The 24,475-nt window shown below is 54.6% G+C and overlaps 1 protein-coding gene across 5 annotated transcripts in view; it reads right to left on the bottom strand.

The window, feature by feature from the left end:
• Positions 1–5,619: 5,619 nt before the first annotated feature.
• The window catches only part of UBE3B (ubiquitin protein ligase E3B), a 51,166-nt gene continuing 32,310 nt past the window's right edge, over positions 5,620–24,475 (bottom strand). For all 5 annotated transcript variants that reach the window (XM_040443611.1, XM_040443612.1, XM_040443614.1 and 2 more), the window contains 10 exons: positions 23,400–23,519; positions 18,653–18,829; positions 18,413–18,523; positions 15,607–15,744; positions 15,266–15,331; positions 13,068–13,126; positions 10,514–10,696; positions 9,925–10,036; positions 6,981–7,073; positions 5,620–6,039 (listed from right to left, as the gene is read on the bottom strand). In XM_040443611.1, coding sequence (XP_040299545.1) covers positions 5,848–6,039; positions 6,981–7,073; positions 9,925–10,036; positions 10,514–10,696; positions 13,068–13,126; positions 15,266–15,331; positions 15,607–15,744; positions 18,413–18,523; positions 18,653–18,829; positions 23,400–23,519 — 1,251 coding nt within the window. In that variant the 3' untranslated portion in view covers positions 5,620–5,847. The remainder of the gene's footprint in view (positions 6,040–6,980; positions 7,074–9,924; positions 10,037–10,513; positions 10,697–13,067; positions 13,127–15,265; positions 15,332–15,606; positions 15,745–18,412; positions 18,524–18,652; positions 18,830–23,399; positions 23,520–24,475) is intronic.

Here is a 24,475-nt window from a genome sequence, read left to right on the forward strand (position 1 = left end):
CACGAGATCATGACCTGAGCCGAAGTCGGACGCTCAACCGACACCACACCCAATGACTTCTAACCCTTCCCGGCTCCCCTGCCACCCATGGGATATCCAGCACAGACCGTTCCCTGTGGCGGCAAAGCCGACGCAGGTCGAAGGGGGCCCATTGTAATCACACGGACCCGGGGCTGAATCCCACCTCTGGGGCTTTCTAGCCGCGTGGTCTCGTGCAAGGGGATGCGACTCTTTGAACCTCATCCGCACCCACAGAACGGACCGAGTGCCCAGGGTCCCTGGGAGGAGGAGGGGCAAGAAATCGTGCAGAAGGCTGAGCGCCGGGCCGTGCTCAGGGTGAGGGCCCGGGGGACAGGAGCTCCTGCCAACACCACCTGTGGGAGGGCGTCCCCGCTCCTGCCCCGGGTGCGATGCGGTCCGCCTCCCGCGGCTCACCAGCTCACCTTTGGTCTGGCTGCTGCCTAGGCCCCGAACGCCTCCCTTCCTGCCCCCGAGCCCCCCCCCCCCCCCCCGGGGCCGGCCGCCCCCCAATAAAGGTCACTTCCCTGATGGCACCCTTTTCCCTAAAAACACCCGACCCCTCTTCCGACCCCGGAGCGTGACTTGTCCCATTACCACAGAGAGGCTTTGTAAGGTCCGACTCCCGTTTTGCGGATGAGAGCGAGGCCGGGAGAGGCGGGCAAAGCTCCCGCGGCCAGTGAGAAGCGGGGCTGGGCTTGGCACCCGTGTCTGGAAGACCCCGCAGCCGCGAGCTGTCCATGAGGTAAGCGGGAGGGTTACTGTCGGGGCGATTTTCCTGCTGAGGAAGAAAAGGTTCAGGAAGTTGGAGGCCTGCCCAGAGTCACTCGGCGGACCTGAACCAGCGTTTGATGCCAAGTTCAGGGTCTCCTTCCCCCACGTGTCTGAACGCCGGGCCCCAGAGCGTGGCGCACGCGCTCCAACCTTTGCTCCTGAGTGCGGTCTGCGGTGCGGCGCCAGGCGGTCAGGAACGAGGGCCCCCGGGCCCCCCAGAGCCGCTGAATCAGGCGGGTCCCCCTCGGTGACTTGTGGGCACACGGTGTTCGGGAAGCCTGGAGTCTGACTTACGCTTTCGGCTTCCTCTGCAGGCTTCTCCGGGGTCAGAGAAGCAGGTCACACCTACGGGGCCTCTCCTGTGGTCGCTGAGCGTTCTCGCCGTCTGGCTCTCTTGGCGGAGGGTCTGTAAAATGACACAGACCCCGGTCTGCCCGAGTCTCTGAGTCTCCCGCGGCTCAGGGGCCACCCAACTGCCGAGGGCCAGGAAAGCCACGAAGGGGATGTGGCTGCCGGGCCCGTACGGCGGAAGGCTCAGGACACGGCGAGGGCTCGGGCAAAGGAGCCAAAAACCGGAGGCTGAGGGTGAAGCCCGGCAGAAGCCCCTCGGCACGTCCCGCTGACACCTATGGATGCCTCCTCACACGGAGTGTGAAAGACAGAACTCCAGAGAGGGCGTCAACTAGGTCTCTGGAATAAAATAACGAGGACGGTTACACCAGCGGTGAATCACTGTTATCACTGTCCACAGAGGGCCCGGCACAAGCTGGGGCTTTTCGGGCCACACTACGGGCGGGCTGCTGCTAGGTCCATTCTATGGAAGAGGGAGGTGCAGCCCAGAGACGCCGAGGGTCTTGTCCCTGGCCTCAGGGTGAGTGGACAGCAGAGCCAGGATGCGAACCCGGTTCCAGAGGCTCCAAATCCCTTGCTCTGTCCAGTGCACTCGCTCAGCTCGGACTCCGGAGTCAAGTCACAATCCAAGCACGTGCTTGCAACAAAGGTTAGTTCTCCTGACGATTACAGTGAGCGAGCGACTTCCTTGCGACTCCGAACACTGGAGAGACCCTTGGATCCTGTCTGGGCCTCCGTGAGTGCACCTGCCCCCCATTCCTGCAGAAGTTCCAGAGGGAGATTGCGGACGAGACTTCTCCATATGATTTCTCACTGCCCTGCTGTGTCGGTCGGTGGCAGCGGAAGCTCCCGGAAGTCGGGTCGGGGCCTAAGTGACAAGTCACGGGCAGTCCCGTTTCCTTCTAGTGCCAAGGTGGGCAAATGTAGGAATAGGACTAACATCTGAGTGCGGACTCGGTGCCAGGAACTGAGCGGGCTGCGGGCCTCGTGCTGCTTCATTTAAGCCCCGCGCCCCCTGAAGGGGACAGGAGACTCTGAAGAGGCGCACGCAGAGGCCGGCCTGGGATGGAGCAGGAAGTCAGGGTTGGCACGCGTCTCCGTGGTCCCGAGCCCGCGCTCTGCTTCTCGAAACGGTGCTCCAAACCAACCACTTTCCACAGTTCTGCAGCTGCTCTGATCAACCTATGAGCTTTCCAGGAAATAAGTCTGGGGCCTGAGGGAGCCCTGGATCTACATGTTAACCAACCTCAGAGATAACCTGTCTGTTCGCGACCCTGTCACTTTTCGTAGTGTGACATCTGCTAAGTTAACGGGACAAAGATAGGCTCATGGCTCTGCTAGGTCAGAAACGCTGCAGAGACCAGCATTCCATGTAAATATTCTCAGGCACTTGCAAGTTCTGGCCGTGTTATTAAAATCGTCTTCATGTAAGGGCTCCTGGGTGGCTCAGTCGGTGGAGCGGCCGACTCTCGATTTTAGCTCAGGTCGTGGTCCCAGGGTCGTGGGATCGGGCCCCACGTCAGGCTCTTTGCTGAGTGTGGAGCCTGCGTGGGATTCTTTCTCTCCCTCTGCCCCTCTCTCCCGCTCCTACACTCTCAAAAAAAAAAGTCATTGTTTTGGCACAGAATGAGGCTCTGGGTGTCTCATGCTGGACCCTACTGATGTTGTTTAGGGAGCTTGGCAGGATTCTTTCCCTCCCGTGGTACAAATGCTCCAGGTGAGAAAAGCCGGCACGCATGGAATTCTCTTGGGTGCCCAGGCGTTCTGACTGTTGTAAAAGAGCTGCCAGGCTTTCAAGACATCTCTCCTGAGTCCCTGGATCTCAGGGGGCCAGCCTCCCGCTCAGACCCTCCAAGGGCTCCCTGCTCCAGGCAGGGAGAACTCACAGGAGGCTGGAGGCACCAGGGAAAAACGGGCAGGTTTGACATGGGTTTCCTGCGGAGTATAAATCTGGGCTGAACAGAACGGGACACGGCTGTATATCCTGCAAGGATGATCCTCAGCGTGGGGGCAGAGCTGAATGGACCCAGACGTAGCTGTAAAGTTTGCCCTCACACGCTCGTGAATTTATGTGGATTGTTTTCAACGGACATACATCTATCGCTTCTATCCATTTGTGTGTAAGACACGTACGCCAGGGAGATGGCTGCCTCTGGGAGGTGGGTGAGAGGGCAAGGGCCCGGGCGGTGCTGAAGACGACCTTCGCTTTATCTGAAGTGTGCTACTTCTCAAAACAGAAGTGGAAGCAAACAGGACACTGTCAACCGCTACTGACTCTGCTTAGTGGGTGAGACTGGGGAGTCTGTTACATTTTCCTTTGTACCTTCTTTCCGCTGCAGGAGCCTACGTGCCCTTTAAGCTCCAGGCGCCCCATCGTGAGCTATCCACACACGTGGTCGAAAAGCGCTCCTTCAGATAAAAAGCAGAACACAGACATCATGTGCTGAAGTACAAATTTAATAAAGCCTTTGATCACATTTTAATCTCTAGGTTATCTATGAAACAACAATGACAAAAAAATGCCACAACTTTTTAGAGCCATCAAGAGCCATCGAGGTGTCCACGAACACCAGCCATAAACGTACAGATGCAGGGTTTTATTTTTTTATTTTTATTTTTAAAAAATTTTTTTTCTTTCAACGTTTATTTATTTTTGGGACAGAGAGAGACAGAGCATGAACAGGGGAGGGGCAGAGAGAGAGGGAGACACAGAATCGGAAACAGGCTCCAGGCTCTGAGCCATCAGCCCAGAGCCCGACACGGGGCTCGAACTCACGGACCGCGAGATCGTGACCTGGCTGAAGTCGGACGCTTAACCGACTGCGCCACCCAGGCGCCCCGATGCAGGGTTTTAGATAGTGCAATATTTCCAGCTGTTGAAGAGAGTTTAAACGAAATCACAAACTACCCCTCCTCATCAAAAGAACAAATAAAGTTGACATTGGTGCTTGGAAACCACTCTCTCCGCAGTCCCACGCTGGCGGATTCTCAGGTAATAAAAGCTGAGGGGGAATCACACGTCTTTGTGCAGGTGGACAATCTGGGCCGCAGCATAAACGTACAAACCTGCTCAGTGCACCTGCACGCATTCAGAGGAGAGCTTTAGGAGAGTCGGGTTATCTAAAGTGGCAAATCCATAGATCTAGAGGTTACTAACAAATCTTAAATAACAAATTCCTGTCTGTCTTTAGATTCCTTGCCGTCTTTCCATCAAAGGAAAACTCTGTTCTTCAGAAGTGCAGGGGCTCTAACAGAGCCAGGGTCAAACCCGAGCAGGACGTGGTACCCAGCTGTGACCCTCTGATGGAGGCCATGGAGACAGGTCTTGCCCGCTTTGCCACCAGCATGCCGGAAGGTGCTTTGCTGCTTGGAAGAGAGCTGTCAGCCCTCAGCCGGCTCCACAGAGCAGAGGAGGGACCAGGCACTCCCGGCTTCTACCTTGGTGGTAGGGATGCGTAAGGAGCTTGACGGGGTGGGTGAGGGTGGATGGCTGTCAACACAGGCCACAGACACGGCCTCTGTCTCAAGTCCCTGGATCTAGACTAAAGTTCTCAGGACAAGGGGTGGGAATGAGGGCGGGGGGAGGGGGCATAATGGGTTGGAAGAGAAAATGAAGTAAAAAAAACAAAACCCCAAACCCCAACTCCGTTTCCTCAGCCCTTGAGCCTCCATCAGGGAAAGGGCTCCCGGTTCCCTGCATTGAGGACGGATGAGCGGTAAGATCCAAGGTTTTTTTGTTTGTTTGTTTTGCAACTTTATCATCAATGGAGGAAAGTCACTGCCTGGACAGGCTGGGTAACTTGGCTAGTGCTTGTTCCTTACTAGACAACAAGTAGGGCACACCAGCGGGGAGAAGGCAGCCGCCCTCTTAGGAATCAGCAGGTTTGGGGGAACAGCCAGAGCCTTCTGGAAACAGAGTTGCTCTTAAGGGCCAAGGGTTTTTTTTTCCCCCAAAGCCAGATGCCAAAGTGAGTGCACAAGATGGGGTCAAGCCAGTGGAAGCCTCCCGGCCGCTCAGCCTGCTGAGTGCGCACAGCATCTGAGGCGAGACAGGGGAAGGGGCACTGCCGCTGTGTGGAATGCGTGGTTTCGAGGTGGGGGCAGCGCCCTGAACTTCCTGGGCTCCACGGCCTCCCTGGCGGGCACCTCTGCTTCCCTGGGCAGCAGGTGAGCCTGGCGGTCTGGAGAGAGGCTGCTGTGGCCCGGAGGGGCAGAGACTTTGTCGAGTGCATAGAGGCTTGGCGAGGCCTTACCTGAGTAGAGTTTTCGGAAACGGAAGGAGAGCATCTCACCTATAGTGGGCTTTGCGCACTCGGGCCCATGTCATGAAGAACACTCTGGACCCTGGGAGTTCTTGGGACTTGTTCATACGCAGCTCAGAGTTAGGGAAAGAAAAGACTCACCGAGAAACCAAACCATCAGAAGAAGGCCCTCTGCGTCACAGGCCCCCGGAAAGTAGGCGAAAAGGAGCAGCGCTGGCGGAACTTGGAGGTTTATTCTCAACACCCTTCCCATCAGTGTCACCTAGGGAATGCTATGGAGTTGTCACGTGCGTCCCAAGTTGTTGAGGCCACAGGGGAGTCTCATGGCTATAGAGAGCGAGAGGTCACCTGGCTTGTGGTCACTTTCCCAGGGCGCCACTACCCCCGGAGCCGAAGGGCCCGGGACGCCGGGAGTCGGCCAGGGTGGGGGCGGGCGCGGGAGCTAGGAGAGCTCGAAGCCCGTGTTCATGCTGACGGCATAGCGCAGCTTCTCGCGGAGCACGCTCTTCCTGCTGTAGTTGGGCAGCTTGAGCAGGTTGAAGCAGGTGGAGGATGTGGGCAGGCGGCCGCCTGGCTCCCGCTTGCGGATGGTGAAGAAGCCCCGGAGGACACTGCCGAGGGTGTCCCCGGTGTCCTGCAAGCACACACCACAGCCTTGGGCGGGAGGCGCCCGGCGCCAGGGGCGGAGCACGACGGCGGGCCGGCAAGCGCGCACGCTGCTGCCCGAGGCCAGCCCCCAATCGCGGCATGACTGGCCCCGAGCGCTGAGTGCACGGAGGCGGCCCCCGCGGCTCGGTCCTGCACAAGGACTCCTGTGTTAAGTACGCGCTCAGAGATAGGGCTTTCCGCTTAACTGCTGGCTAGCAGTTTTCAAAGAGCCAGAATACTGTAAGAACACTCGAGGTACAAAATCATGCCTAATGCGGCTGAACGATTCCTACTGCCAGCGTGGCGGCCTACGGAGGACCGTAAGTGGGGCAGCCTCCTTAAGTAAGGGGACTGAGAGTCGGCTAGTGTTTCACGAGGGACCTGGAGCCCAGACCGCACCGTCCTGAAGGGAGCCACGTGCAGGGACTACTGGGTTTCGCGGGTGGTGAGGGGAGGGCTGAGACCCTTTCACTGGCGACTCTTCGAGGGCCCCTTCCACACAGCATGATGACCCCGAAGGCATCCGTTCTCCCTCACAGACAAGGAGATGAAGCGACGTGCTGGATGTGCACGGCCGGCATTCGGGCTTGTGCCGCCCACTCCTCAGCTGGCGTCCCCACCCCTCTCTCCCACCGCCCCTCACACCCGGAGCCCTGGTCGGGCCGGCAGCTGCCAAAACCGCTCCCGGGTACTTTCTCCCAAGGGAGTAAGGAGAGCTCAGGCCCCAGAGCAGCCCGGATCTGAGGGTACCCTCTGGGTGCCGGACCGCTCTCCCGGCCAGAGGGCCGTGGAACCTTCTCACGGGGCTCCGAGGAGCCGCGCTGCCTGCCGTGCGGACACGGACCGGGTGGAGGCTCCAGCCGGTGGGCAGAGCCGACAACAACCAAGAGGGGCCGACTGTCCCCCCACCACCCCCGGCAGCGGTACCTGATCGTCTGACACTTCAACACAGCGGATGGAAAAAGGAGGCTTGAGGTAGGCGAATCCCAGGAGCGGGGGCCTGGAGCAGCTGGTCACAAACTGCAACACAAGGCAGGTTGGGGGACAGAGTGGGGCCCTTGCTCCCTCAAAACAGGCCCCTTACAGGCGAGCTTCCCTTTTCTGCCTTCTCCGGTCACAGTCCCATTAACTGCCGTGCAGCTGCCAGGACGGTGACAGAGAGTGCATTTGGTCCAAGGGCCGGAACACATCTCACATCTCTCTTAAGGGTGCTGCTCTCGAAGGTTAAAACCCCTGAAGACCACACCAGTGGGTGTGACTTTGTGGGCATCAACCCCATCACTGGGTGGAGAATGTGCAGCTCAAGAGTTCAGGAACAACACAAACTCCCCACACGGGACTGACCCCCAGTGGGTCTGGCACGGTGACCATCGCTCAGACAGACACCATGCAATGGGAGCACTGGGGACACTGAGACCGTGATGCCCACCAAGCGTGGCACAGGAGAGGGGGCCCTGCTCCCCCTGCACCTGGCTTCCTGCTCGGCTTCCTAGCCACGCAGGCAAGGGTATGTGGGTGTGCTCACCCAAGCTCCCAGCCTGCTGGTTTACAGAGCAGTCTCTGTGAGTGGTCTCTGACAGATGAATCTGCTCTCAGCATGTGGACAAAAACCAGGCCTCAAGGGCCAGCAAGGCCGAGGGGCAGACCAAGACCTGAGATGGGGCCTACGGGCAATCAGCCCTGCTCCCTTGCCAGACTCTCGGGATTCCTTGCATCTTCCACGTGGCCGCACCCATGTTATTTCCCCCAACGGGCTAGCTCATGTCTGGACAGAGGAATCGGAGTGACCCGGAAATCCAAGGGATAAACCTGCCCAGGGAAGGCCTAAGAAACGATTTGCTTTCTAAAGTTCAACATCAGCTAAAAATGCGCTCCCTTCTCCAGGGCAGGTACGGACCTGCTACTTACAACACCAGGCCGTGCTTCCAAATGCCACGGCAAGCCGATGTCTGAGGGCTCTGGGAGCCCGGTCTCGTCTAATCACTCCACGGAAGCTTGTGGGATTTGCTCTGTGTTAAGGAGGAGGAGACAGACCCAGGAGAGTCTGTGCATATTCCAGTTCGGGCCGCTCAGACCTGCTGCAGGCCAGGGCTGCTCAATGGAGGGAGTGGTGCCTTCAGCCCCTGGGGCAGGAGGAGGAGGAAGGCGGGGGCGGGGAGGTGGCCCAGGGAGCTGCCATCTGCTGGTGTGACGTCTAGAGAAGGCAGAGTCATGTCCACTCCTGTGCTACGACGCTTGTGTAGTACGGTACCACCCGGCTCTGGGGCCCGTGTGCAGAAAAGGGAGGGCACACGAGCAGGAACGGCAGCTCTGGCGACAGGCTATCCAGAGACACACAGGCCCGCCGTGTGGGACAGTGGCTGCACACGGTTATGAGACACTGGCCCTCTTCCTTTCCGGGAGAGGCAGGGCGAGCGGTTTTATGGGTCGGCAGAGTGTTTTGCCTATAGGAGGCGCTGTCGGAAAAACTGAATTGATTCTCTTGAGAATCAACTTCTGGAATTAGGTCCACCTGCCTACCCCAAGTCCCTCAAAACCTGCAGGGATGACCAGGGCATTTCTGCATCTGTGAGAAGGGCCTCCTTGATGGGAATGAACTCTCCTCACAACGACAAACCAAGGAGGAAGAAAACCCGCTGCCATTTCAATTGGTGGTGATACTGTTCATGCTGCTTCAATGACTGCGGTCACTTGAGACCATTCGAGAAACCCAAACATCCGAAGGAAAATATTTTAAGGCACTTAAATTTATCCCCAGAATATGGCAAAATGTTCGTGACAAAACATCAAATAGAAGACCAGATAACAAAGTGACGATTCCATTTTTATAAGATACACAGGTACACAACACATACACAGACAAGTGTAAATACCATCCAGTGTCCTATAACACACTTTGCCGAGGTCAGTAACAGGAAACACGGTGGCCCTGAGGGAACGCTTTGAACATTTACAACTTCAGAGACACCAATATAAGGGAACTGGTTAATGTCAGCCACTCTGCAAAAATATATGTCACTACCAGCCTACTCAACCATATGTGTTTCTTAAAAAATATTTTTTTTTTTTATTTTGAGAGAGAGGGCGTGTGCGAACCGGGGAGAGGGGCAGAGAGAGAGAGGGAGGGAGAGCATCCCAAGCAGGCTCCGCGCTCAGTACAGAGCCCAGTGCGGGGCTCGATACCACGAACTATGAGATCATGACCTGAGCCGACATCAAGAGTCAGATGCCCAACTGACTGAGTCACCCGAGCGCCCCTCAGTCACGTGTGTTTTATCAGGACATTGTGTGTGTGACACTGTATGTTTCACACTACTGAGAAAAAGGGTACACAGAGGCAGTCCCTGGAGAGCAGGAATGGAGACTGTTAAAAAGTCTGCTCATCTGGTGGGTGCCTGGCTGGCTCAGTCAGTGGAGCGCGTGACTCTTGCTCTTGGGGTTATAAGTTTGAGCCCCACATTGGGTGTAGAGGTTACTTTTTAAAAAAAATCTTAAAAGAAAAAAGTTTGCTTGTCTGTATCTTAAGGTAATCAACACCGTTTGCTTCTATCAGGAAGAAAGAAGATACGGGCAAGGCCAGCGCCAATGAAGGGGAAGACGGAGTGCTGAGCCCAGCCAGCTCGGGCCCAGGCAGGCCTGTTTCTGCAGAGGAGTAGGCAGCAGGTCCCGGGCGCACCCGACTCAGCCTCGCCTTGGGCCTGTCTTGTTACTGCTTGACTTACCAAGGAGGCCGGCCTCCGGGAGAGGATATGCCGATAAAATGAGGTCCTCTTGGTAATTTTATTTTTTTCCAGTGTAAATTACTGTATCAAGTGGCCTCTAGGTTTAGGAGAGTATCTATGAATGTGCGTAAAGGCAACATATAAAATACCTTCAGAAACATGGCTCTCTCGTCAGGTGTGAAGTCAGAGGCCAGAATATCCCAGAGCCAGATGATGACCCTGTGACTTCCGTGAAACCCACCGTAGTACACCGTGTGCTTCCTGAAAACAACGCAGACAGTGGGCTCAGACACACACTCCCACGGGTGCTCACAGACACAGGCAGGGATGGGATTTAGCCAAATGACACAGCAAACCTGGGTAGGCCCGGGCGACTACTGACTTCTTGGAAGGCTGGAAGCTCATGCCTTCGTAACCCATGTCCCTGGGAGCTTAAGAGCCAGGCCTGCGGCTCCGGAGCAGGAGCCGACAGGAGATCCTGCAATCCCATTTCCCGAGCCCTGGAGAGCCCAGCGGGCGGTCCCTGAGACTTGCTCAGTCTCTACTTCGACTTCTTGGGTCCCCAGACAGACAAGTGGCTGAGCTTTTATTCCAGGGCGATTCACCCTTAATCAGGGAGCAGTACACTTGGAGGTGGGCTGCAGAAACAGCTCTCCGAAGGGAGCCCAGCAAGGGAGCAGAGCTTGCTTTCCGGGTGGCCTAAGATTTCACCTCTCCCCCCTCTTTCTTGCTCCTTACTTTAAATCTTCCAGGTCAATCTCAGCATTGTCACCGGAGATGAGACGCTGTAGCTCGGGGGTCGAGAACATCCGGATCCACTCGGGCTTGATAATGGAACGGAACCCACTAATGAGGGCAGCTGTCTGGTTTTTGATCTGAGTGTGCATTCGAAAGTGGGCCATCAGATGGATGTAGCTAATCCTGTTGCAAACAAGAGAAAACGACGGGAATGAAAAGGCCAGGGCGGGCTGTTACCAACGGAACGAAAGAGGAGTCCAGTCATTTCTGGACCATTTCGCAAAAACACAAACGGCACAAGGGCCTCTCACCAGAACGATCATGAGGACGATGATGGTGGTGGTGCCACTGTGTATGCACCGTGCGTTCAAGGGCACGATCTCACTCATTCCTCCCCCAAACCCAGTGGGTCACGATCGGGCGACACCCCACTGTACCGAGAATAGAAGTGAGACATTCTCCAGGTGAGGAGAGGACCCTTCTCAGTACAAAGGGTGCTTTTCGGGCTTCTATTTAATTTCACTGATATAAGATATAATTCAGTCCTCCAATAAGCTTTAAAGCAGAGGAAACGTGGTTTCATGATGGAACCTCGGTCAAAGCCTTGCTAATCCAGACCAAGGCTCTCAGCCATGAAGAGGTAAGCCCGCGGATAGTTGTAACTAAATGCAGCTGGCTGACGGGTTCGATGGGGAAGCCAGAGCACTAACACGGGTTCCGAGCAGAGGGTCTTCGGGGTCTGTTTTCATGAGCACGGTGACCTCATCTGCAACACCATATACCGTGCAACTCTTTCGAACAGGTTAAATCCGGGCTTGCTACCATGGCGGATTTCTTAGCAAACCATTTCCTCAGAGATGAAAGAACCTGAGGCCAGCCCAGGTGCAACTCTCAAAAGCCCAAATTAGCACAGTCCCAATAAAAATTTTACCCCACGATGCTCAGATTTGAGTTACTGACCTTGAAAATAGGACTATTTAAACCAGTAGCAGACCCACACATCAGTGTACTCACATATGACTTTTCCCATTATCGCCACTCATGGACTCTCTGAAGCTGTTGCTGACGTTCCATTTTACCAAAAGGGAGGGACTGTGGGGGACTTTCCCATTTTACCTCCCCGACCCCCAGATCAAACATCACCCCTGAGGAGGGCAGCATTGGCATTTCCAGACCTCTTAAGACCGTCCGTAGGACCGAACCCCCAGCCCTTATACTGAGCTTGGATGCTAAGAACGTGTAAGCGTTTGTGAAGCGGCATCCCACACGGGTCTCCAGGCAGGACAGGGACCTCACTCCAACACAGGCCGCACCGACCCCCTGCCCCCGGCTGTGCTACATGCCGCTCCCACCCTCACCTCTGTGCCGCGATGCCTGGCCAAACGCGGCCGATCTGAGGGTGGCGGGCTCTGTGTGACACGTCACACATCTGACAGTGGTGATGCTCGCTGCTCCCACTGACCAAAGCTTCCCTTTGAGCCACACATCCTGAAAGGTCTGTTGCATGGCATTGCTTCACACGAAGCCCTCAGAAGGGGCGGTTACAGGCCCACGGCAGGCAGGCACATGACCCGCCCCTGCTCTCGGACACCCTCAGGCAGTGCCTCCCAGCCTCGGCTCCCTGTTCTTTGCTCAGTTGTCCAACTGATGCCCCGTGGCCAGGAGTCAAAACTGGGGTCTTTCGATCATGATGGATATCAGGTCTGCTCTTCTAAATAAAGGCTCCCCAAGCATGCGGAATGACCCAACCACCTGACCCAGGAGGGCCACACTGCTCGGAACACTGGGCTGTGATGTGCATCTGATCCAAATGACTCACCAGGCGGGACTGAGCTCTCACTTGTCAGTAGGAGAGTGATGCTCAGATTAACAGTTCAGAGGCTCCACTGAGCCTGGCGGCAGGAGAAGATTGATAGATTGACAAAAGGGCCAATATCTACTCCTCATGCCAGGTTCTACTGTTTTAATTAGGGGAGAATAGTGCGGGTGGAGACAGTGCATTGAGGAGTTTTGCTTCCAGGGACCAAGGAGGTTGACATTTATGATAGATTTCTAAAAGCCTGTTATCTGTGACAATAGCTGCCGGGCCTCAGAGTCTCCCCGCGTCTAAGGACCTGTCTGTGGCATTTGAATTCATCACCGTGTCTTCTCAAGAACAGCGTTTTATACAACTGCCACATGCTATCATTCCAAAATGATCTGCCCCTCCAAGGTGTCTTTCCGCCTCCATGCCCTCTGGGTTCAGGACTACGTGCCTGAGTGGCTCAGAATCCATTTGTCTGCATCTCGAGCCGTCATTAAATTCCTAGGAACACCGTGGCCGGGGTGCCTCTGACCTTAGATGTGCTACTGCAAAAAATAAATTGTCAATTCTTATTTTGCAAATCGAATTTAACGCAATTTTGGCCTCTGAACTGTAACCAGTAAATTCCATGATGATATTTATGGCCTCTTTCTACTTCGATTTATCTTAATAAATTCTCCAAGTGAGCCCAGAAAGCCAGAATGAAGTCTTTTCAAGTGGTGACTTTAAAAATCTAATTGCTATACTCACTTATTTGCATTCGTAACTGGCGTGGTCTTCCCTCCAGGAGTCAGTTCATGGCAAACGAGCTGGGGGAGAAGACGGGGAGCAATGACTCGAGAGAATTCTAACGGGGAAATAAAGCTCTCTGAAGACGAAAGGGCCCGACGTCAATATCCCTAATAATGACAGACTCGAGGTGGAGCATGTCTGGGGGCAATCATCTTCACAAAAAGCCAGGGCTTCAGTCTCAACAAGCGGACCCTACATGATCAATATTGAAAGTGTCTTCTCATCCGATCCTCGTTCAAACATTTGTAGTAAGGCTTCAAGATGTCGTGGAGGGGACCGTGTTAGCATTTATGAGCACAGAGGATGGTTAAATATATGTTGGTACAGCCATACCCCGGAATGTCATGCAGCTATTAAAAAATATGAGGAAAATAGGGGCGCCTGGGTGGCGCAGTGGTTAAGCGTCCGACTTCAGCCAGGTCACGATCTCACGGTCCGTGAGCTCGAGCCCCGCGTCGGGCTCTGGGCTGATGGCCTGGAGCCTGTTTCCGATTCTGTGTCTCCCTCTCTCTCTGCCCCTCCCCCGTTCATGCTCTGTCTCTCTCTGTCCCAAAAATAAATAAAAAACGTTAAAAAAAAAAAAAAAATATGAGGAAAACGTGTATTTGTTGAGAAGGGAGGAAAAAAGGTTATATGACAACACGCATGGTATGGTGTCATTTCTACAAAAAAAAAAAAAAAAAATTATAGAGGTGCCTGGCTGGCTCCATCAGAAGACCATGCGACTCTTGATCTCAGGGTTGTGAGTTCGAGTCACGTTGGGTGTAGAGATTACTTAATGAAACTTTAAAAATTACATACGGGCCCAGGGAGAAAAGTCTAGAAGAGCACAGACCACACATTAACAGTGGTGCTCTCCTGGCACTGGCATCAGAGGTGGTTTCGTTTCCATTTTTGTGCTTGTAGTATAGCTGAATTTGTGGTTTGCAGTTTGCATTATTTTTACCATCAGGAGAAAAACTGTCAGGAGGAATGTTCAAAATCTGATTACAGATTTGAAATCCATAGAATCAATTGTTTTCCTCAACCTCAAGAACTTCTGGGGTCACTTAAAAATCAAAGAACGCATGATTTGAAAGCTGATTTTAACAGAAATTCTATTAACATAATACCCTAGGTCTCTAATGATGAAGAAAGGAACAACCGTGGACCCCTAGTCCCACTGCTGCCAACACCTCGGGGCAACCAGAGGATTTTAAAGCTGAAGGGCCTCTGGCAATCACTCAGCCTCGTGTTTCCCAGAGGGGGCTCCGTGGAACACCACGTCTGTGGGCTACTACTTGGAGAATGGCTCTCTCTCCCCCTGGAAGAGTTCTGAGACCCAGCGAGCTGGGGAGGGCAGAGGTCAGCACAGCTCACTAGGTTTCTCCCTCACAGGCCAGTGTGCTGGGGGTGGTGGTGGGGGAGGCTCTTCGGAGGGTGGGGCCTGCAGGTGTTTACCGAGTGACGCTGGTCCCAGCCAGGACTCACGTTCAAGAACGCACTTTTGTGAGATAAGGGAAGTGGGGCTTGGGGAGACTGAGTGACCTCCCTGAGGTGATGCAGGTATGGCTCCAAGAAGCCAGCTCAGCACCACGAAGCTCCTGGTCTAGGCTCACGCAGGTGTCCACTGGGATGTAACTAGAGGGCGCTGAAGGCGCTGAGGGGAAAAGCCAAAAGGAAAACTGTGGGAGCAAACTCCTCTGCTGGTGCAGTTTCAAGGGTCTTTTCTTCCTGCCCTGCTCTTTATGATGAGCACGAGCAAGGACTGGATTCTGTCCGAGGCACTTCCTCTCGGGTGGCTTCTTCCCCTCTTCAAGTCACAAGACTCTGTGTGTGACAGCTAATCCTCACCATGGTAACAAAAAGCAATGTTACCAACGGGGAATTAGAGCTTCCATCAGGAAAGGCCCAGAGTGCGAGCTAAGCAAAGCAGGGTCTCCGTGGGGAGCTCTCCGAGGGCCAGGCAGGCAAAGGCCAGGTCAACTGGGATCGGAAAAGGGAGATCCCTCCTTGCTGGCTAGGAGGGAGAAGGGGGATGGGCGAGGGAGCCGGGGACGAGGACAGACAGCTGTGGTTTGTGGACCTTCTCCTGGGGGAAACACTAAGTGTTGGGAAGGTCTCGGGAAGCCGGTGGAGGGCGGCGAAGAATAGCTCAGCCCTAGAGGCCGACCTACCTGACCCATGACGTCCTCATCGTACGACAGAGTCAGGCCCAGGTCAGCGATGTCCCCTTCGTAACGCTAATGCAACAGAGAAGGGGCAAGTGTTGGGATCCAGGAGGGCTAGGTCCTCGAAGGTCTTAATACTTCCCCTCCTACTGAAGCAAAGGGAAAGGCTCCTCACCGCGAGGAAGGGGGTAGAAGCGCCAGAAGGGGACGCAGGAGCCTGTGGTGGCTGCAGAACAGCCCCTGTCCCACAGTAGGAAGCTGCCTTCCACCACCCGAGAGCCCCGAGGCCTTCACTTCACTGCGTTTGCACTGGCCTGCAGCCAGGCCTTCTGCCGTGCCACACTGACCTTAATAGAAGTGAGGTTTTTGTAGAACTCTGAGTCCAGTGAAGGAAGCTCGTCCACGGAGCTATAGAAGACACTGTGGTGGTGCCCGAGCAGCTGGCTCAGGAAGAAGGAGGCGAAGGGCACGTCCACCACAATTCCCTGTGAGAGGAAAGACAGAAGCTTGCCTGTCTGCCCCACGGGATTCCATCTCGGTGACCTCGTCGGGCTGGCCTGGGCCGCAGAGGGGCTCCAAGGGCACCAGTGAGATCTCTAGATGCTGCCTAAACTTCCCCGGTGGAGACCAGTACCTCCCGCCACCTGGATCAAGTGTCTCTGGGGGACGTCACAGCACAGCAGGTAAGGGCACAGGCTTTGGAGCTGCAGAGCCTCGGGATCAAATCCCAGCTGCCCAGCTGCCTGGCTGTGAGGACATCGGCTCTCTCATCTGTAAACGGGGCCCCGCATAGCCTCGCCATTTTAAGGATTAAATGAGCAGGCTGGAAAGGAACGGGGAGCACAGGCTCTCACCTGGAGGCAGGGCAGGGGAAGCCTCCAGGAGAAAGACCTATCTAAGCTAGACCTAAGGAGCACAAGGCCCACAGGTGTGTTCTAGGAAGGGGACACAGAGCTCTCTGGCCACAGCACGGTGTTCGGGGGAGGAAAGGTGAGGGGTGAGGCCAGAGAGGAGGCAGGGCCAGATCAGGAGAGGTCTCTGGAGCTTCCTGGAGTCTGGACTCTATCCCGAGGGCAGCAGGGAGCCCCAGGAGGGCTCTAAGCAGGTTTGCACTTGAAATAGGGAAGGCACCGGAGGAGGAAAATAGGAGGTGGGGATACAGCAAGGAAACATGCATTACACTGAGGAAAACGGACAGATTATTCTAGGTGGAGAGAAGATCACAGAGATTTAAAAGGGACAGGGCTCAGAGTCAATGATGGCCTGACTCAGAGGGCTGAGTGAGTTAACGTGAGTTAACACACACTGCCCCCCACACAGACCCAGCATGTCCTAACTTCTCCCTGTGCTGTTACTGCTGGGGGAGGAGACAGACACTGGGTCCAGGGAACAGGGAGCACATTCCCAGAATGACGAAGGCACGCTTCTCAGTGGGCCCAACTCTTCTGGCACCTCGTGTTTCAAGGAGAAACATGGCATATGGCCAAGCACATCCTCATGGGATTTCTTCTTTACATGGGAATCGCCTGAGAAATGGTGGAAACAGAAACACAGAAAAGGAGCCCAGGACCCCCAACCAGCCCAGGGCAGGAGGCAGCCCGAGGGAGCTTGGGCAGGGACGCAGACAGAGCACCTAACCGCACCACGGCCAGGGACCGAGGCCGTGGACGGAGGCCATTTACGCAGAGAATAAGTATGCTCGGCCACAGGGCCTCTCTCCCTCCATCTGCCCCAGCCCCCGGCTCTGCTTCGGAGGGAAGCCTGGCTTCCCTGGGGTCTGTGACGGGGTGAGAAGGGAGAGCTGCTCAGGCATCTCTGGAGCCCACCGTGAAGGCCACGAGAGCGGCAGCCCACGAGCTCCCACGGCAGCTTTACTTCCTGCCTGGGGAGCAGGACCCTAAGGGCGGGACCCAAGTGCCAGCTGGCTTGGCTCACGGCGGACAGGGACCAGGAGCTGCGTGGGCCTCACCTGGAGTCTGCACAAGTCCACACCACCCTGACCCCATGAGACCGAGGAGCCAGGCACCACAGGTGTTTTACCTGTATTAGCTCATTTACCATCTACAGCCGATAACGCAGCTTTTGTCGTCCCTACTCTTTCTGACGCGAACAAGGGCCTAGAGAAATAAAAGCAGGGGCGCCTGGGTGGCTCAGTCGGTTGAGCGTTTGACTCTTGATATCGGCTCAAGTCATGATCCCAGGGTCATGGGGTTGAGCCCTGAATCGAGCATGGAGCCTAAGATATTCTCTCTCTCTCTCTCTCTCTCTTTTTCTCTCTCCCCCCCCCCTTCCCCCCTCTAAAAAAAAAAAAAAAAAAAAAAAAAAGAAAAAAAAAAAAGGAAATAACAGCAACTTGCAGGTTCAGTCACACAGCTGGCCAGGGAAGACCGGTCTCAACCAGGAGCTGAGGCTCTGGAAGGCCCTGCCTTCCTTGCCTTCTGTAGGCAACACCCGGACCCCTGTGGCTGGCTCTGACCCTGTGGCTGGCTCTGAAGCACTCACTCCAATAACAAAAGATTTACATTTAAAAAGAGCCCTAACAACTATCACACCCCACAAAATGCTGCCCTCCTGGGGACCAGGAGGGACCAGGCCAACCTGGGTTTGAAGTTGGATTCTACGGGGGCGCCTGGGTGGCGCAGTCGGTTAAGCGTCCGACTTCAGCCAGGTCACGATCTCGCGGTCCGTGAGTTCGAGCCCCGCGTCGGGCTGTGGGCTGATGGCTCAGAGCCTGGAGCCTGTTTCCGATTCTGTGTCTCCCTCTCTCTCTGCCCCTCCCCCGTTCATGCTCTGTCTCTCTCTGTCCCAAAAATAAATAAACGTTAAAAAAAAAAAAAAATGAAGTTGGATTCTACGGATTAACTACCACTGAGACTCTGGACAAGCGTCTCAAAGCCTCAGTTCTGTCACCTGCAGGTAAATGGGACAGCAGCAGCCACACCGCAGCACTGGCGAGAGGATGAAATGACATAACGTGCAGAAAGCACCAAGTGTTTCTGTCCAGTAATCTCGGGTCCTGTCCTCTTTCCTGGACTCCATCCTAACGACAGGTCCTTTACGTGGCCGGGCCCGGTCACCAAAACGCGCACGAAGTCCACGGGGCTTCTAACATCTCATTTTCCCTTCCGGGGTGATGCTCCTGAACATGCCTACCTCATACACAGCCTTCCCCAGCATCTTGCCCACAAACTCAAAGAGCTGTAGATAGTTCTCATGAATGTAGGACGTGGGTGAAGGGTACAGCCTCTCGTCCCCGCTGGTTGTCTGTGAGGAAGAACGGAGAGAGAGGCAGGGAGGTTAAATGCCTTGTGAAGAGCAAGCCCAGCCCTTCGCTTCTCGTTTGTCACCGAGAACCTGACTGCCGTCAGCCCCGCTCCCGCTCCCCTTAAATACCTTGAACAGATTGAGTGCCGGGTCGAACACCCTCTTGATGATTTCCTCCAGGAACTCCTTGAAAACACCGTCCTGGTCAATGCCGGCCTCGTCCACCCCGAGGTCATTGACGAACTTCACACGGATCACGCCCTTCATGGCGTGCTGGGACAGCTGCCGGAGCTGCTCGTAGCCATCCTGCCGAGAGCAGAATTGCAGCCCGTCAGGAGCGAGAGGGCTTCTGCGTAACTCAGGGCTGCCTCCCCAAGGCTCCTGCTCCCGTGCGAATCCTTCCCGGCATAATTGCTAAACAGTTAGGACGCAGGGTGCGGGGCGGGGGGATGAGCAGTTCTCACCTGCTTGTACAAGAGCCTGTTAAAAGGAAAACTCATTTTGGGGATGTGACGCCACTGCTGTGTGGCAAGGGGAGGCTGCCTCTGAGACGATGCAGAGCACCAAGACAGGGAAACCAGGCAAGGTGAGTCGACAAGCTCTCAGCCATCCCATCCCATCCGCACAAAGGATGGAAGAAACTGGGACAAGATCCTACCCTCTATTTTAATGCAAAGAGTAGCGTATTTAGCTCACGGTAAAAATCAGTCAGTGAGACTCATAGATCACCAGAAGGTGAGAAAAGTAAGTACCCCCCCACTGCTCAACTCCTGGAATCTTTCCCCAGATCAGGAAAGGCCTGGTGAGTCAGTCTGAGGAATTTAGTGCCTGAGGGCACTAGGGAGCCAGAGAAGAGTCCAGGCGAAGGGAGACATGACTGGCTTTCTCAGAAATATCATTGTTGATGGCACAGCAGCTGGAAGGAGGGGACAAGGGTGCAGGAGTGAGTCAAGGGTGCAGGAATGAGTGATGCTGGGCCCACAGGCAGGGGCAGGGGGGAGGAGAAGCCTGCAGCCAGCCCTCGAGGCATGCAGCCATCTAGTACCCGAGGACACGACTTTAGAGTTCTTGTAATCATCTTGTTTAGTCTGTCTCTTGATTCTAATCTGTCAAGGTCTCCTAGGTTCCTCGCGCGTGGGCGCTGATAAGCCGGCCGCTCAGGTGTTCGTTTCAGAGCAGTGACTGTCAGAAATAGTGCTGAACAGGACAGCGGCCAGGGAGGAGTCTTCTGATCCAACATGAGCCGCCCCGTCATGAGGGAGAAGCCGTCATAGGGGAGAAAGTGAGCTCTTTAGATCCTGTCGCAGAAGGTGCAAATCAACTGCAATATCCCTACGGAGGCCGCCCCACGGGTCTCCCTCTCAAGGCATGACTGCAGTGCCGTGAGACGTTCTGCTAACACGAGACAGATCATCTCTATGGCATCCACCTGTCTGCCAGTCTGGTCCCTTGTCACAAAGCACACGAGGCCAGAACAGTAAGACCTGCTTTGGGAAACTCTTGCCACCTTCCTGCTGATCAGGTTCCTCTGGTGATGCAAAGGACTGCCCCATGGTGGCTCCCGATCTTATTCTGGGGTGAGGGTCCCAAGTTAGTGAGCCAGTAATAACTACCTCTGAGGGTCTTTGGAAGGCAGAGGACCACGGTTTCGGGTGCACAGGCCCGTGAAGTATCCTGTATGCATGTGGAAGTCTGAAAACCATGAAGTTAGATGGAAAGAAGCGGGAAACAGAAGTCACTGTGCAGCGCCAGCGGCAGCCTTTAAACCACATGTCTCCATTTGAGATCACCATCTTGGCACAGAGTCGGGGATGGGTGGAGAATTCCAACATCTTCTTGCTTGCTTGCAGGATTTCCTCCATTCTGCTTTGAAATGATGCCTCCTAGCTTTACTTCCCATTAGGAGGGGTGTCGGTATCATGCAGATTAAACGAGATGGTGTCCTGGGCAAGCACTTAGCACATGGCTGAACACACGGCAAGTACTTAAGAAATGCTCGCTGGAATCAAATCTTATTTATTTTTCATTTTTCATTTATTATTGATTGATTGATTGAAAGGGGTGGGGTGCGAGGGGCAGAGAGAGAGAGGGAGAGAATCCCAAGCAGGCTCTGTGCTGTCAGCTGACTCGGGGCTCGATCTCACAAACCATGAGATCATGACCTGGCTGAAATCAAGAGTCGGACACTTAACCGACTGAGCCACCCAGGCGCCCCTCAGTTTTTCTTCACCAGCCCCACGTTGGCCTTTTCTCTGAAGGGCTATAGAGAGGAATTTGCCAGCTGCCTCCTAACTGCCTGCTGCACCCCACATCCTCCGGGCACCGGCGGCATCACACAAGGATTCAACCTGTGTCTGTCCTTCCTTCCGGGAGGTGGGTCAGAGGAGGGCGTTCCTCTTCTCTACTGCATCTCAAAGACCCTGACCTGGGACGAGAGCTGGCTCCCAGGCGCGGCTCTCCCACTGACACCTGAATGGAGCTGACTGTGAATCGTAACTTCTCTGGCCTCAGTTCTGCCTTTGACAGAGTGAGGGGACAGGGCTGGGCAGAGTATGGCTAAGGTTCCTCCTGGTTCTCAGATGCTACGGTCCCGGCCCCCGTTCACCTTCTGTGAGGGGACACCTTCCTGCAAAACTTCAGGCTAACACCTGGAAGCGGGGTACTAAGGCAGCACCTTCAGTACAAACCACAGAAGAGGGAACCGAATAAAAGCCCGGGATATCCCAGGGGCGGCTAATATCGGCTTTGTGATGCCCCCTTGTGTCCAAATCCAGCAAATGCACGCTCCTGTTCTAACCACCAAACCACCACAGGAGAATGACTAGAGTGACTGAATATATGACCCTCTCCCCTTCCCAATTCGATATGAACAACAGTAATCAGGTTCATGACGAGATAGACTCTAATGGAATATGGAAAGGAAAGCGGACTTGGCCTAAAACCTAGGAAAGACATCCCTCCTCGGACATCCCTGGAGGCTGTGTTGGAGCAAGCAGGCCCAGGGTAACGGGGACGTCAGGTGACTCTCCCGTACGCAAGGACACTTGAGGGAGTTGGGGATTCCGTCATTCTCAGGGCGCACCAGTCCCTAGCACCCCAGACTTCCCGACTGTCAGGAAGTGACCCGTCAGGGCTGGCCGCGTCTGAGTGGGACTGAAGATGTTAAGGGACGGGGGAGGAGCGTGCAGGTCCGACCGAAGAAAGTGCTGCAGGAAGGAGTTTCCAAACCCACTCGGTCTTTCTCTTCTTGGAGTCAAAGCAAAGCTCGCAAACTGGTGGCCCGCAGGTTGAATTTGCCGGGAAGACAGGTGTTATCTAACCTTCCAGGCACATTACCAAATTCCATTAGCTCTCAACATAAAAGCTCTGGGGATCTCACACAAAACCCCGCATTTTGGCCTTCTAAAAACCCAGAGCATAGTGAAGCCTAAGTCCCCACAAAGAAGTAGTCAGGTGGAACTGGGTGGAGGCGGTCTCCTTTAGGGGGCACGTGCTCCCCACCTACCCACCCCTCTCTACTGCTCGAGAACAATGAGGCTGGACGCCAGGTGTCATTTATCCACTCGCTCGTGGGGTCCCTTTTCTTTAGTGACCTAAACTGCAGGCCGTGTTTCAGAGAGCGCAGGGTGGGGGGAGCCAGGGAAGTGAAGAAGATTCCTGTCGTTCAGCATGCAAACAAGATGCTCCTGCGTGGACACGCTCGGCCAGCTTCACCCATTCCCACGACCAGCAGGGTCCCTGTAGGCACTTACATTTCTTACCTCTACTTTCAAGAATGTCAAAACCGTCACCTGGTTACCACATGGTGCCTTTCCCCAGCAGACCCCAGTGTCAGTCACCAGTGGCTGGGGGGGGAACTGAAAGCAGCTCTCCAGGAAGGAGCGTGAATCCCCCAAGGGAGAAAATGAAAATGTGTCGGGAGGAAGGGCTGCTGCCGTGGCCGCTGGCCGGTGGCTGGCTACGTGGCCACGCGCTGTCCTGAGATCCTGCGACTGCCCTCTGCTGCAGAACAGGCTAATGAGGAAACGTGGCTGAAGCGAGATAAAAGGTCTGAAGAGCAAGCATGGGCAAATAAACCCAGCCTAGTCTCTTCCAGGAATGTGGGCTTGGGACTCAGTCACCAATTCTACCACCGCTGGTGGGATCCGCACGTTTGGGCAGGTTCCGCACTGCACAACCCTGGGGGAGGGTACGGCACACACAACGCAGACCTCGCAGTTACATACGTTTATTGTAACAACGTTCCAGCAGACGGTAGTTGGTGTCTTGTTCCAACAGAATCAATATATTATTACAATTTTCTGACATATAGAGGTGACGTGTTCTGAGGACAGGCACCAATTTCGGGCACACGTGAAGCTGCCACATAGCAGCAACCGTGGACACTGGGTTGGCTGAGGTGAGCCACTTCACTTGTTCCTCCCAAGTTCATGTCTACCAAGAACTCCTAGGTCTAGAATAAATGCACTTCGCAGTATGGCTCAGCAAACTTACTACCTACGCTCCAGCCTCCACATTCACAGTTGGGAGTCTGGGCAAAGTGCCTGCCAGGACGAATGGAGTTTGCACAGACACGAGAATGCCTGCACGTGGCACTTCCTGCGCAAAGGGGCACAGTGCTCACTGTTCCAGCCCGGGGGACCCGCATGGGGAACAGGAAGGGAAACACTGCACTGCGGGTTCCCGACACTGAGGACATGTTTAATCAAGCGGCTCTTCAGAGCCGATCCCAGGACACATGGCCCCATTCCACTCCCTAAGTCTCGATTTCGGGGTCATCAGACCAGGGGGTGACAAGGACAGTTCACAGGCAATAGATCGTCCCTTAAAAACCCCACGTCTCACAGAGTACACCTTTTTGTGATGGGCTTCTCACCTCCAACATGCGGGACCGTCGGATTGTGATGTGGGTGACGTGGGGAGAGGCTGAGCTGGTTTCCACGAGCCCCAGTTTCTCCTTCTCCTTGGTAACCATGTTTCGGAACAGGAGAACTCTCTGAAATGAGCAAAGGTGAGACCAGGAACTGGGTCAACAATGGATGATTCCCTAAGACACGCTGTACGGGACTAACGAAACAAGTCACGCGAGAGGCCACCACGCTCTGATAGATGCTACAGGTCAGAAGTGTCTGGGGAGAACAGCAGACGTTCCCCAAAACAACCTTGGGAATTAGAAATCTAGCTGAGTACATGCCAAGGAAGAAAGGCCCCAGAAAGAGTGGTCTGGCTGCAGCCACAGTCCGGTTAAAAATAGTCTGGAAGCTGGGACGCCTGGGTGGCTCATTCAGTTAAGCATCCAACTTGGGCTTGGGTCATGATCTCACAGTTCATGGGTTTGAGCCGCACAATGGGCTCTGCACAGCGTGGAGTGTTCTTGGGATTCTCTCTCTCTCTCTCTCTCTCTTTCTCTCTCTCTGCCTCTCCACCACTCGTGCTTTCTCTCTCTCAAAAATAAATAAGCTTTAAAAAAAATGGGGTGCCTGGGTGGCTCAGTCGGTTGGGCGTCTGACTTCAGCTCAGGTCGTGATCTCTTGGTCCATGAGCTCAAGCCCTGTATCAGGCTTTGTGCTGACAGCTCAGAGCCTGGAGCCTGCTTCTGATTCTGTGATTCCCTCTCTCTGACCCTCCCCTGCTCACACTCTGTCTCACTCTCTCAAAAATAAATAAACATTAAAAAAAAAATTAAAAAAAAAAAAAAAAAAGAATGGTCGGAGAGAAAATCATTCTCATTCAGTCAATAAGCCACCATAAAAACCTGGTGGTAGAACAGGTTACAGAGGCTGCTTTATACACCTATGCCTGCTTTAAAGGGAATCAATGTTAGGAGTTAAAAAAGAGAAACATTTCAAAGATAATTTTTTTCATTGTCAGAAATTTCAAAAAATGATCCCACAGAATAAAGGTCCCTGACCTTTTATCAGCCTCCTCTGTGCCCTCAAGCACACCATAGCT

The sequence above is a fragment of the Herpailurus yagouaroundi genome, unplaced genomic scaffold, assembly GCF_014898765.1.
Source record: "Herpailurus yagouaroundi ecotype Mexico unplaced genomic scaffold, PumYag 191, whole genome shotgun sequence".
NCBI lineage: Eukaryota > Metazoa > Chordata > Mammalia > Carnivora > Felidae > Herpailurus > Herpailurus yagouaroundi.